General features: G+C 26.2%; 1 protein-coding gene across 1 annotated transcript in view; it reads right to left on the bottom strand.

The window, feature by feature from the left end:
* The window catches only part of LOC141389570 (dynein beta chain, ciliary-like), a 230674-nt gene that overhangs the window by 190732 nt on the left and 26172 nt on the right, over positions 1-13770 (bottom strand). The window contains exon 3 of the mRNA XM_073961276.1: positions 3141-3232. Within this exon, the coding sequence (XP_073817377.1) occupies positions 3141-3232 (92 nt within the window). The remainder of the gene's footprint in view (positions 1-3140; positions 3233-13770) is intronic.

Genomic DNA, 13770 nt, shown 5'->3' with positions numbered 1-13770 from the left:
ATAATGGGGTGATTTTGAAATCTAATTATACCCTCCACCATAAATTATATATTCAAATCAGATTTCAGCCATTTCGGTTGGATTATATGGGTAACATTTTAAAAATACCGAAAATCGGGCGGTGCCGTTCTATGGAGGCTATATCAAAAAGTGGACCTATATCAACAATTCTCTGAAGGAATATTTTATACCACGAAAACTAAATGTAACATTTCATCCATTTCAGTTGGATAATGCGTCTAAAATCTGCAAAATTACTAAAATCTGGCGATAGCGCCCTATGGGGACTATATTAAAAAGTGGACCTGTATCGACAATTCCCTGTCAAAATAATAAAATTTCATCCACTTCAGTTGGATAATGCTGCTAAAATCATCAAAATTACCAAAATCGACAGGTACCGTTTTGTGGGAGTTAAACCAACTAATATACATAAAAATACAAATTGACCAAATATATCAATAAATGAAGTAAAATATCGATATAAAGCTACTGTTATCATAATTATGTAATCATATACAATAAAACATCAACTTTTATCTTCAGCACGCTAGATCTTCATTTTGTCCACTGTGCGTGTGTAGTGGCTGGAGCGCAAGATAACTCTCGAACGGATCTGCCGATTCGGTCCAAAATGTGGCCTTCGAAATATTTTGTCCAAACATTGTTTAAATTCTATCTATCTACCAGATATAGATCAGGCTCGAATATGGGCTATATTTGTCCACTGCTTCGGGTACTCCCACACAAAATTTGATATGTTCACTTTAAGACCTGCCCTCGAATCACTTCAATTTCTATTGAAGAAACTTGCATTCGCTGCTTCAATTACGACAGTAATAGTTTTTCCAGGGGCAAGTCCATACTTCTTGAGAAACAGTCTGAAAGGTGTAAAAACTTAGTTTCAGTTCGAAGATGGACAATATTGGCCCTAACTCCCGGTACTTCCCCCAATATTTAAAATATGTCGCTAAAAGGGTATGCACGATATCTCTCTAATATTTTGTAAGAAATTAGTTTAACTTCTAAAATGGCCATTATCGGCCCTCTTCTCAGGGTACAAAATCTGAACTCCATCCCAGCAAAAATACTTTTTACAAATTAACCTACTTTCTGATTATATTAACAAGGGCATGTCATATGGAATCAGTACTTATTTTTTGGCCACTAAAAAGTAGATAAATAGGTAGTGAAATAACTAGTTACAACTTGAAGAAACCAGAGAGTACTTATTTATCTACTTTTTATTGGCCAAAAAATAAGTACTTATTTCCTATGACATGCCCTTGTTAAAATAATCAGAAAGTAGGTCAATTTGTAATGAGTATTTTTGGTGGGATGCTTCCTGGCATACTGATCCAAAAGTTAAATGATGAACCACTGAAACAAGTAAAAATGTATCAGTCGTCTTTGCCGACAGAGATATACCCTCAGCCTACGTCAATTGAAACTTTCATCTACGGTCAGATCGAATGTATTTATGGTATTTCCATTATTTTGTGGACATTTGAACTTGCCGACGAAAATATGGATTATGATTAACGTTCAAAAGTCTTGCAGAGGAGGTACTTAAAGGAATAGACCGACATAGTTCATTATGGAAGTGAATCTTATTTTGGGAGTCATATATTTTCGATAGATATCGCGCCAGTATGCCAGGAAGCATGGACTTGCCACGGAAAACATTATACCGCTGTAAGCAGGACAACAACGTACAGCATCGGTATACATTTCCAAAGGATTTTCGAACAGACCTTAAACTGCATTTAGACACAATTGTTGAACTTTTGTGGAAGTTAACCTAAATTTGGACAATATATTAGGAGATCCAAAGTTTGGACCAAATTTGTTCAAAAGATATTGTGCATACCATTTAAGTGACATTTTTAAATATTCGGGGGAAGTACCGGAAGTAGTGGACCCGTATTGCCTATCTTCGAACTGAAAATATGACAGAATATGAGGAAGGCCAAATTTTGGACCATATCGGTTAGTTCGGGAGTTATCGTGCTCTCCAGTCACTACATGTGGTGCCATAGGGTTGTTTTGCACCTTTCGGGCTGTTTTCTCAAGAAGTATGGACTTAACATAACGAACTTAACGATTTTTTTACTTGTTCTACTTGGTTTGAATAGGGTATCAATTCATAAAACCATCTATTGCTAATTGTTATAGTTACATTAACTTCTCTAAACACAACCCCTCAATACCTCTGGATCAATGTACAAATTCAATAAACAAATAACCGCTTTGGGCCTCTTTTTTAAGTCTTATCCCTGTCTGGGAAATACAAATTTTCGTTTATATCTTTATCGAAAAAGAAAAAAGATAGGTAAATTTCTTAACTTCTATCATAGACGAGTTTAATCTTTTTCCCTTGTGTATTTGGCGAACAAACGGGAATGCTCCAATCAATCCCTTTGGGTCCTTATCTTCCGGTTGTAAATGATGGGTAATTGATTATCCATCGATGTGATATCAGGAGATTTGCAAAAAAAAAAAAAAAAAGAGGAGAAAAGTTTTGAAGGATTTTGGAATTCGGAACATTATTTGCATGCTTTTTGTTTTCTTTGTTCAGTTTATCGAACTGTTAGTGAAAATGTGAAAATTGCTTAACTAAAAGAATTCATTGTGCCGGGTTGGTGTGTGTGCTGGAAGGAGCAAGTTTGCAAAAAGACTTGGCCTAAGAAAACGCCCCGCCATTCACCTTTTCGCCGTTGTTGTTACTTTTAAGTCTATTCAGACAATTTAACTCTTGTAAAAGTTGCCAATGCATTGTCGAAGAAGAAGACGTAGATTTTGAATTTTTGTTACGTTTTTATTGCGGTTAAAATAGATGTCTTTTTTTGGAAAGGCATGGGTTTGTCCAATAGATTGTGTGTCTGTTTAAAAGTCCAAGAGATTTGTTCGTGGGTTTAAGTGTAAGCATTTCTCTTGTTTCGTTGTTTGTTTTGTTTGTTTGTTTGAAATTCCATCCAAATCAACAACATTTGGCCAAAGTTTTGTTACAATTGGAAAACAAAAGCCAAAATAAGAATACAACTTTCAAGATTGGTAATTTCTGGCCATGGCGGGAGTACCTCCTCTTGTTACCAAATGATGAGCACCATTAAGGTTGGCCATAGATAACACCCACTTACCCCTGTTCCTTGAGATGACGGGCAATTTCTTGAATGACTGTTGGCGAAACTAATAACGATAAAATTGTCCGATTGTTGGTTTTGCCTTTAATCTGTAAATAGACAGAGAACACAAAATAGAAGAGGAAGAAAACAAAAAAAAAAACTCAAAAACAAACAAACAGACATAAGTAAATCCACAAAAAATGATGATAAGAACGTTTTGAAGCCTTAGATAAATAATCGTTGGACTACTATTTGATCCTGGCTACAATTATTTGTCTTTAATATCTGTGCCATTAAATGTATGACGACTGCCTTAATGCTTGGTTGGCTGGCTGGTTGGATGGTTGACTGACTGGACAGACATAATATAAAATCTCACGCACAACAATTTTTTTATGACAAACTTCATAATAAGTTGCCATCCTTTTGTTAGTGACCAATAAGCTTTTGCAAAGTATTTCCCAGAATAAATAATAATAAAAACAACAACAGCAACAACAATGTCCTTGTAGTAGTACTAATATTCCTTTTAATTGTTATTGTTTGTCATTCTTGGAGTTTAATCAAATGAGCGCAATAGACAATGTAGTGAGGAACTCTATCATAAGATAAACCACAATGTGTAAGGAGTTTTAGAAGTTTGTTTTGGTGGTAAAGTTTGTAACACCTCAAAATCTTAGCCAGAGGACCATTGTTAAGTAAAGCAATTAATACACAATTAGCTAAATAAATGTTTGCATAACGAGAGCTATAACATTTTAAACGAAATAGTGTTTGCAGCAAAGGTACGCACCCGCTTAAACGTAGCAAACAAAGTACGAACAGACACAACACGAAAGTTAGACATCGGTAAGCTGCAATCACAACAGATAGCCACAGCATATTCCACTCAACTAGCCCAATTGCTTAATCAAAGCACTCCTCATCCCGATAACATATCAGCGCATTGGCAAAGCATTGCCCACTCCATGCAAACAGCCGCAAAATCCATACTTGGATACCAGAGACCTCCACCAAGGAATCCATGGTATGATCAGGAGTGTCGTGCTGCCACCGAAGAGAAAAATGCGGCATATAGGGCTACGTTACAATCCGTAGCAACGCGTAGCGCACGAGAGAAATACAGGGAGAAAGGAGAGAGAGGAGAAACGTCTTTTCCGCAGGAAATAGAGAGAGGGAAAAGCGGGAGTGTGAAAAAATCGAGATGTACAGGAGCCAGAATGAAGTCCGAAAATTCTACCAAGGAATCAAGCATCAAACTGATGGCTTTGGTACAGGCACATCTTCCTGTAGAGACCAGCAAGGTAATTTGGTAACTGATACAGATAGTGTACTCAGGATATGGAAAGAACATTTTTCAAATCTGTTGGTATCCAATAGCAGCGAAGACGACGAAGATACCACAGTCCCAATCCCAGAAGATGGTATTGAATGTATACCGCCCAGCCAAGATGAGGTAAAGACAGCAATAAATCGGCTGAAGAATAATAAGGCAGCAGGGGCCGATGGCTTACCAGCCAAGATGTTCAAAACCGGAGGCGACACGCTGATAAGGTGTATTCATCAGCTAGTTAGCACCATCTGGCAGGAAGAACGAGTACCCGACGATTGGAACCTGAGTATCCTGTGCCCCGTCCACAAGAAGGGAGATAAGACTGTATGCTCTAACTATAGGGGCATAAGTCTACTCCCTATTGCCTAAAAGATCGTGTCAGGGATATTGAGCGAACGACTAAAGCCTATGGTCAACGACCATACCAATGCGGCTTTAGACCTGGCAAGTCCACCATTGACCAGATATTTACCCTGCGCAAATCCTGGAGAAGACCCAAGAGATGCAGATCGACACCTACCACATTTTTGTCGATTATAAAGCAGCATTCGACAGCCCGCTGCGTTCAAAGGTATTTCAAGCCATGTCTGAATTTGGTACCCCGCAAAGCTCATCCGGCTTTGTAAAATGACTTTAACTGACACGAGGTCCTCAGTTAAAATAGGAAAGAACCTCTCCGAAGAGTTTGGTACCAAAAGAGGTTTCAGAAAAGGCGACAGCCTTTCGTGTGACCTCTTCAACATCCTGCTAGAAAAGGTTATACGAGAGGCAAACGTCAAAAGAAGTGGCACAATCTACACCAATAGTCACATGTTACTTGCTTATGCTGATGATATAGACATCATGGGCCGATCAGTAAAAGAAGTAACTGATACCTTTATAAAGGTCGAAGGAGAATCTGCTAAAATGGGTCTGGCGGTAAACGGTGAGAAGACCAAGTTGATGGTGTCGACGCGCAATGCGTCCATTGAGCTCGGACCGACTGTGGAAGTTGGTTCCTATAATTTTGAGGTAGTAAAAGACTTTGTATCACATCGGCACCTCCGTAAACACAACAAACGACATCAGTTGTGAAATAACAAGAAGAATTGTATTGGCCAATAGATGCTACTTTGGCTTAAGTAAGCACTTTAAAAACAAAGTTACAACTCGTCAAACAAAAATAACGCTTTACAAAACACTGATACTACCCGTGCTGATGTATGGTTACGAAGCCTGGGTACTTGCGCAAGCAGACATGGCAGTCCTTGGTGTGTTTGAGAAAAAAAATTTTCGAAAGATCTACGGACCAATCTGCGTTGACGGTGAATATCGACGTCGCATGAACCACGAGCTGTATCTGCTATATAACGACATGAATATTGTTAAACGTATCGAGATGCAGCAATTGCGTTGGCTAGGCCATATCATAAGAATGAGCGATGATGAACCCGCTAAAAAGGCGTATAAATACGGACCGCTTGGCGGTGCACGCAGAATTGGCAGGCCAAAGAACAGATGGCGCAAACAAGTGGATGATGAGATCAAAAGGCGCTGTATTCCAGAGTGCGAAGCAACAAATAGAGAGGAATGGAGATCTCTTCTTAGTTCGGCCTATAGAACAAATGTTCTGTAATGGGCCAGCTAAGTAAGTATGTGTTTTTTAAAACAAGTAAAAGAATACAAGTCGGTTTTGCCGACAGTGATATACCCTCAGCCTGTGACATAAAGAAAATAAGCAAATGAAAATCTCTTAGACCTGACGTCTATAAAATTTATCGGTTTCATATCAGAGATTCCTGGTAATTCTATAATTTTTGTAGACATTATCCGTCCACTGGGGTAGTGCAGTGGATAGTGTGCCAGACTATCAACCGAGGGATCCCAGGTTCGAATCCCGGCGGAGGAGGAAAATTCTTTCAAAGTGGTTTTAACACAAAAATAGAGAGCGACAACACCAATGCCCGACCAACAATGGCAAAGCATGGATGTGGAATTAAAAACAATAACGGAGAACGCTTCATAGAACAGTGTCAAACATTTCAACTTGTAATTGGTGGCTGCATCTTCCCGCACAAGGAGATTCATAAATACACATGAACATCACCGAGCGACAATACTCGCAACCAGATAGATCACATATGCGTGAGTAGAAGATGGAGGAGCTCGCTGTCAGACGTCAGAAATAAAAGACTCGCAGACATTGACAGTGACCACGAGCTCATCATAGGCGAAATCAAAATAATGCCAAAGAAGAAACACCAGGCACAGAAGGCGGAAACAACTACGCCTACAACAACTCCAAAACAACACAACCAGAAACCCCCTAGCCACGAAAAGTTACCAACAAACCAACACCACACATGGAAACAAATCAGAGCGGTATAAACTAGAGTTGTGCAAAAGGAACTAAATGGAACTATCTCTGTACAAGTTCCGATACAGGCGTATGTACTTGTAGGCGTTCTAAATCTACAGAGTAGTTTTAGAGCAGAAATTAATTGTTGTCCAAAGACGCACAACAAGTATTCAGGCGATACTTACGTGTTGCGATTAGGAAACTGGTGGTGTAGGTTAAATGAAACACTTAGTTTAATAGACGCGGGCGGTCTGAACTTTGGTTTTATTTATTTTATAATTAATTCTTTTGCGGCAAAGTTGCTGCTTCTGCTTCAAAGGTTTACAGATGATTGACAGATTGATTTGACGTTTAGAGTATGTGCCATTCCACATGACATTTGCTTTGCCGCCAATACATGTAATTGTCGAGGTTATCAATATCGATAACTTCTAACTGATGATTGGCTCCAAACCTCGACAATCTCGTTCACATCACAGTTCCAATGTTTCAATATTTCATGATGTTACTCATACGTTTTAGAACTAGTACAAGGAACTAGATTACCCAACTCTAGTATAAACAACTAGCTAAACAAGTGAAGAAAGCTTCAAGAAGAGACAAAAGAAAGTTCCTAGAAGATCTGGCAAAAACAGCGGAGGAAGCAGCAAGCCAGAATAACATGAGAAAGCTACAGCGGAAGGTAGTCTCAAAAATCGAAGGTGCACCGGGAACCAAGCAGTAAAAGATCGCAATGGTAGACTAACAACGAATAATGATGAACAAATTCAAAGATGGAGAGAACATTTCGAAGAAATTAGCAGCGTTGGAAACACCAACGAAAACAACGAAATGTCCAATAGCAGTCCAGGCGAAAATACGTTAAGTACACCCTGTAACCCTCCCAGCTTGAATGAAATAAAAGAGGCAATAGAACAACTAAAAAGTAACAAATCAGCAGGAGATGATGATTTACCGGCAGAAGCTTTACAGGCCGACGCTAGAACCGCAGCTGAATTACTACGACCTCACATCATATTAGCTTGGGAAGAAGAAAGACTGCCTCCAACATAGAAGAAAGGTATCATTGTAAAGTTACCCAAAAATGGAGACTTGAAAGACTGTAACAACTGGAGAGGAGTAACCCTGCTCAACACCATATACAACATACTAGCAGTTATAATACAATAAATAATTCAAAGGCAAGTAGAAAACATTCTGAGAGATGAACAAGCTGGCTTCAGAACAAAAAGATGCTGTGTAGACCAGGGCCCTATTCCACGAAACAACTTATCAACTTTTCATTTTGCACTTATCAATATTTTTGACAATGCTCAAAGTTAAGTGTTCCACAGAACCATTATTTTTTGATAAGTGATAAGTTGCTAATTATAAAGTGAGTTTGCTTACTTTTCAAAATAATGTAGCTCTTTTTTTGATTTCTGTTCCACAAACGTTATTTCTGCTAAGTGAAAAGTTGTAACGGCAAAGCGTATTTTGCTAATATTTTGCAAAAAAATTTGCTCTTTCGTTCCACAGAAAACTCTGCATTTTGATTTTGCAGATCAAATTTTGATAAGTTTGCCTTAAATTTGCGAGGTAAACGTTCTCTTTGCCAATGTACATTGTTAAAGCGAGATTTTGTTCGGAAATACTTAAAACACGGTTATGACAAGAAATTGTAAAGATTTTTCCGAACATCTACCCTCATCCTACTTCGAACTCTCACTATCCGAAATTCCACCCTACGAACAACCACATTCCGAACTTCCACCCTGCGAACAACCTCACAAATCGATATTTCTCGATTTTACATTTAGACTAAACTCTATTTGAGAGACTATTTTTATTTATTACTATACCCTCCACCATAATATTTCATTTGTAACTCATCGAAATAATCATTTGCGACCCTATAAGGTATATACATATATTTTTGATCAGCGTAAAATTCTAAGTTGATTTAACCACATCCGTCCGTCTGTTGTAATCACGCTATCTTCCGAACGAGTTGAGATAGGGGGATGAAATGCTGTTCACACGTGTCTTAAATCAAGTTGGAAGTTGAGCTTTGTTATAGCAGTGCCGTCGATTTCAGCTATTTTAAGGCTTTTAGCTACATTTTCAGAACGAATTAGTTTTAATATGCTTCCAAAACTTACCGACATAGGCCCATCTTTTATTATAGCCCCCATATACCGCCATATTTCAGCTAATTTGTGGTTATTAGCTACATTTCCAGGCCGAATTAGGTATAATTCAGTCAATCACCAAGAAACGTCTCCACAAAAAATTATGGATATAGGTCTACGTTTTTTTATAGCCTCCATATAGCACTACCGTCCGATTTCAGCTATTTTAAGGTTTTTTGATACATTTCTAGAACGAATTAGTTATAATTTGACAAGTAACTTCTCTACTTTGTGGAGAAAGAAAACTAATTACTCTATGCCGAACATGACGCTTTTTACTTGTTTGATTTCGCTTAATTTTATTGTATTTTATTTTATTTGTATTTCCCTTCATTTTATTTTAGATTATTTTATTTCACTTAATTTTATTTATTTTTTAACTTTAATTTTATTTAATTTTATTTTATTTCACTTCATTTTATATTGTTTTATTTTTTTATTTTATTTCATTTTATTTTTTATTTTATTTTACTTCATTTGATTTATTTTGATCTTATTTTAATTTATTTCTTTTAATTATTTTTTAACCTTTATTAAAATTATTTTATTTTATTTTTATTTCATATTAATTTATTTTGTTATGTTTTATTTTTTTTAATTTAATTAATTTTATTTTATTTTATTTCACTTTATTTTATTTTCTTTTATTTAAATTTATTTTATTTTACTTCATTTTATTTTATTTGATCTTATTTTAATTTCATTTCATTTATTTCGTTTAATTTTATTTTATATTATATTATTTTATTTTTTTTTATTTTATTTTATTTTATTTTATTTTATTTTATTTTATTTTATTATATTTTATTTTATTTCATTTCATTTTATTTTATTTTATTTTATTTTATTTTATTTTATTTTATTTTATTTTATTTTATTTTATTTTATTTTATTTTATTTTATTTTATTTTATTTTATTTTATTTTATTTTATTTTATTTTATATTATTTTATTTTAGTTTGTTTCATTTTATTTCAGTTTATTTTAGTTTGTTTCATTTTATTTCAGTTTAATTTATTTTATTTTATTTTAGTTTGTTTCATTTTATTTCAGTTTAATTTATTTTATTTTAGTTTGTTTCATTTTATTTCAGTTTAATTTAATTTATTTTATTTTAGTTTGTTTCATTTTATTTCAGTTTAATTTAATTTATTTAATTTAATTTAATTTAATTTAATTTAATTTAATTTAATTTAATTTAATTTAATTTAATTTAATTTAATTTAATTTAATTTAATTTAATTTAATTTAATTTAATTTAATTTAATTTAATTTAATTTAATTTAATTTAATTTAATTTAATTTAATTTAATTTAATTTAATTTAATTTAATTTAATTTAATTTAATTTAATTTAATTTAATTTAATTTAATTTAATTTAATTTAATTTAATTTAATTTAATTTAATTTAATTTAATTTAATTTAATTTAATTTAATTTAATTTAATTTAATTTAATTTAATTTAATTTAATTTAATTTAATTTAATTTAATTTAATTTAATTTAATTTAATTTAATTTAATTTAATTTAATTTAATTTAATTTAATTTAATTTAATTTAATTTAATTTAATTTAATTTAATTTAATTTAATTTAATTTAATTTAATTTAATTTAATTTAATTTAATTTAATTTAATTTAATTTAATTTAATTTAATTTAATTTAATTTAATTTAATTTAATTTAATTTAATTTAATTTAATTTAATTTAATTTAATTTAATTTAATTTAATTTAATTTAATTTAATTTAATTTAATTTAATTTAATTTAATTTAATTTAATTTAATTTAATTTAATTTAATTTAATTTAATTTAATTTAATTTAATTTAATTTAATTTAATTTAATTTAATTTAATTTAATTTAATTTAATTTAATTTAATTTAATTTAATTTAATTTAATTTAATTTAATTTAATTTAATTTAATTTAATTTAATTTAATTTAATTTAATTTAATTTAATTTAATTTAATTTAATTTAATTTAATTTAATTTAATTTAATTTAATTTAATTTAATTTAATTTAATTTAATTTAATTTAATTTAATTTAATTTAATTTAATTTAATTTAATTTAATTTAATTTAATTTAATTTAATTTAATTTAATTTAATTTAATTTAATTTAATTTAATTTAATTTAATTTAATTTAATTTAATTTAATTTAATTTAATTTAATTTAATTTAATTTAATTTAATTTAATTTAATTTAATTTAATTTAATTTAATTTAATTTAATTTAATTTAATTTAATTTAATTTAATTTAATTTAATTTAATTTAATTTAATTTAATTTAATTTAATTTAATTTAATTTAATTTAATTTAATTTAATTTAATTTAATTTAATTTAATTTAATTTAATTTAATTTAATTTAATTTAATTTAATTTAATTTAATTTAATTTAATTTAATTTAATTTAATTTAATTTAATTTAATTTAATTTAATTTAATTTAATTTAATTTAATTTAATTTAATTTAATTTAATTTAATTTAATTTAATTTAATTTAATTTAATTTAATTTAATTTAATTTAATTTAATTTAATTTAATTTAATTTAATTTAATTTAATTTAATTTAATTTAATTTAATTTAATTTAATTTAATTTAATTTAATTTAATTTAATTTAATTTAATTTAATTTAATTTAATTTAATTTAATTTAATTTAATTTAATTTAATTTAATTTAATTTAATTTAATTTAATTTAATTTAATTTAATTTAATTTAATTTAATTTAATTTAATTTAATTTAATTTAATTTAATTTAATTTAATTTAATTTAATTTAATTTAATTTAATTTAATTTAATTTAATTTAATTTAATTTAATTTAATTTAATTTAATTTAATTTAATTTAATTTAATTTAATTTAATTTAATTTAATTTAATTTAATTTAATTTAATTTAATTTAATTTAATTTAATTTAATTTAATTTAATTTAATTTAATTTAATTTAATTTAATTTAATTTAATTTAATTTAATTTAATTTAATTTAATTTAATTTAATTTAATTTAATTTAATTTAATTTAATTTAATTTAATTTAATTTAATTTAATTTAATTTAATTTAATTTAATTTAATTTAATTTAATTTAATTTAATTTAATTTAATTTAATTTAATTTAATTTAATTTAATTTAATTTAATTTAATTTAATTTAATTTAATTTAATTTAATTTAATTTAATTTAATTTAATTTAATTTAATTTAATTTAATTTAATTTAATTTAATTTAATTTAATTTAATTTAATTTAATTTAATTTAATTTAATTTAATTTAATTTAATTTAATTTAATTTAATTTAATTTAATTTAATTTAATTTAATTTAATTTAATTTAATTTAATTTAATTTAATTTAATTTAATTTAATTTAATTTAATTTAATTTAATTTAATTTAATTTAATTTAATTTAATTTAATTTAATTTAATTTAATTTAATTTAATTTAATTTAATTTAATTTAATTTAATTTAATTTAATTTAATTTAATTTAATTTAATTTAATTTAATTTAATTTAATTTAATTTAATTTAATTTAATTTAATTTAATTTAATTTAATTTAATTTAATTTAATTTAATTTAATTTAATTTAATTTAATTTAATTTAATTTAATTTAATTTAATTTAATTTAATTTAATTTAATTTAATTTAATTTAATTTAATTTAATTTAATTTAATTTAATTTAATTTAATTTAATTTAATTTAATTTAATTTAATTTAATTTAATTTAATTTAATTTAATTTAATTTAATTTAATTTAATTTAATTTAATTTAATTTAATTTAATTTAATTTAATTTAATTTAATTTAATTTAATTTAATTTAATTTAATTTAATTTAATTTAATTTAATTTAATTTAATTTAATTTAATTTAATTTAATTTAATTTAATTTTAATTTAATTTAATTTAATTTAATTTAATTTAATTTAATTTAATTTAATTTAATTTAATTTAATTTAATTTAATTAATTTAATTAAATTTAATTTAATTTATTTAATTTAATTTAATTTAATTTAATTTAATTTAATTTAATTTAATTTAATTTAATTTAATTTAATTTAATTTAATTTAATTTAATTTAATTTAATTTAATTTAATTTAATTTAATTTAATTTAATTTAATTTAATTTAATTAATTTAATTTAATTTAATTTAATTTAATTTAATTTAATTTAATTTTAATTTAATTTAATTTAATTTAATTTAATTCTAATTTAATTTAATTTAATTTAATTTAATTTATTTAATTTAAATTTAATTTAATTTAATTTAATTTAATTTAATTTATTTAATTTAATTTAATTTAATTTAATTTAATTTATTTAATTTAATTTAATTTAATTAATTTAATTTAATTTAATTTAATTTAATTTAATTTAATTTAATTTAATTTAATTTAATTTAATTTAATTTAATTTAATTTAATTAATTTAATTTAATTTAATTAATTTAATTTAATTTAATTTAATTTAATTTATTTTAATTTAATTTAATTTAATTTAATTTAATTTATTTAATTTAATTTAATTTTAATTTAATTTAATTTAATTTTATTTAATTTAATTTAATTTAATTTATTTATTTATTTAATTTAATTTATTAATTTAATTTAATTTTATTTATTTAATTTAATTTAATTTATGTAATTTAATTTAATTTAATTTAATTTAATTTAATTTAATTTATTTAATTTAATTAATTTAATTTATTTAATTTAATTTATTTTAATTTAATTTAATTTAATTAATTTAATTTAATTTAATTTATTTAATTTAATTTTAATTTAAAT

Source organism: Musca autumnalis, unplaced genomic scaffold (genome assembly GCF_047663935.1).
Source record: "Musca autumnalis isolate F117 unplaced genomic scaffold, ASM4766393v1 scaffold_1, whole genome shotgun sequence".
NCBI classification, from domain to species: Eukaryota; Metazoa; Arthropoda; class Insecta; order Diptera; family Muscidae; genus Musca; species Musca autumnalis.
Note: the sequence above shows the minus strand (reverse complement) of the source record. Positions and strands in the feature narration are given on the sequence as shown.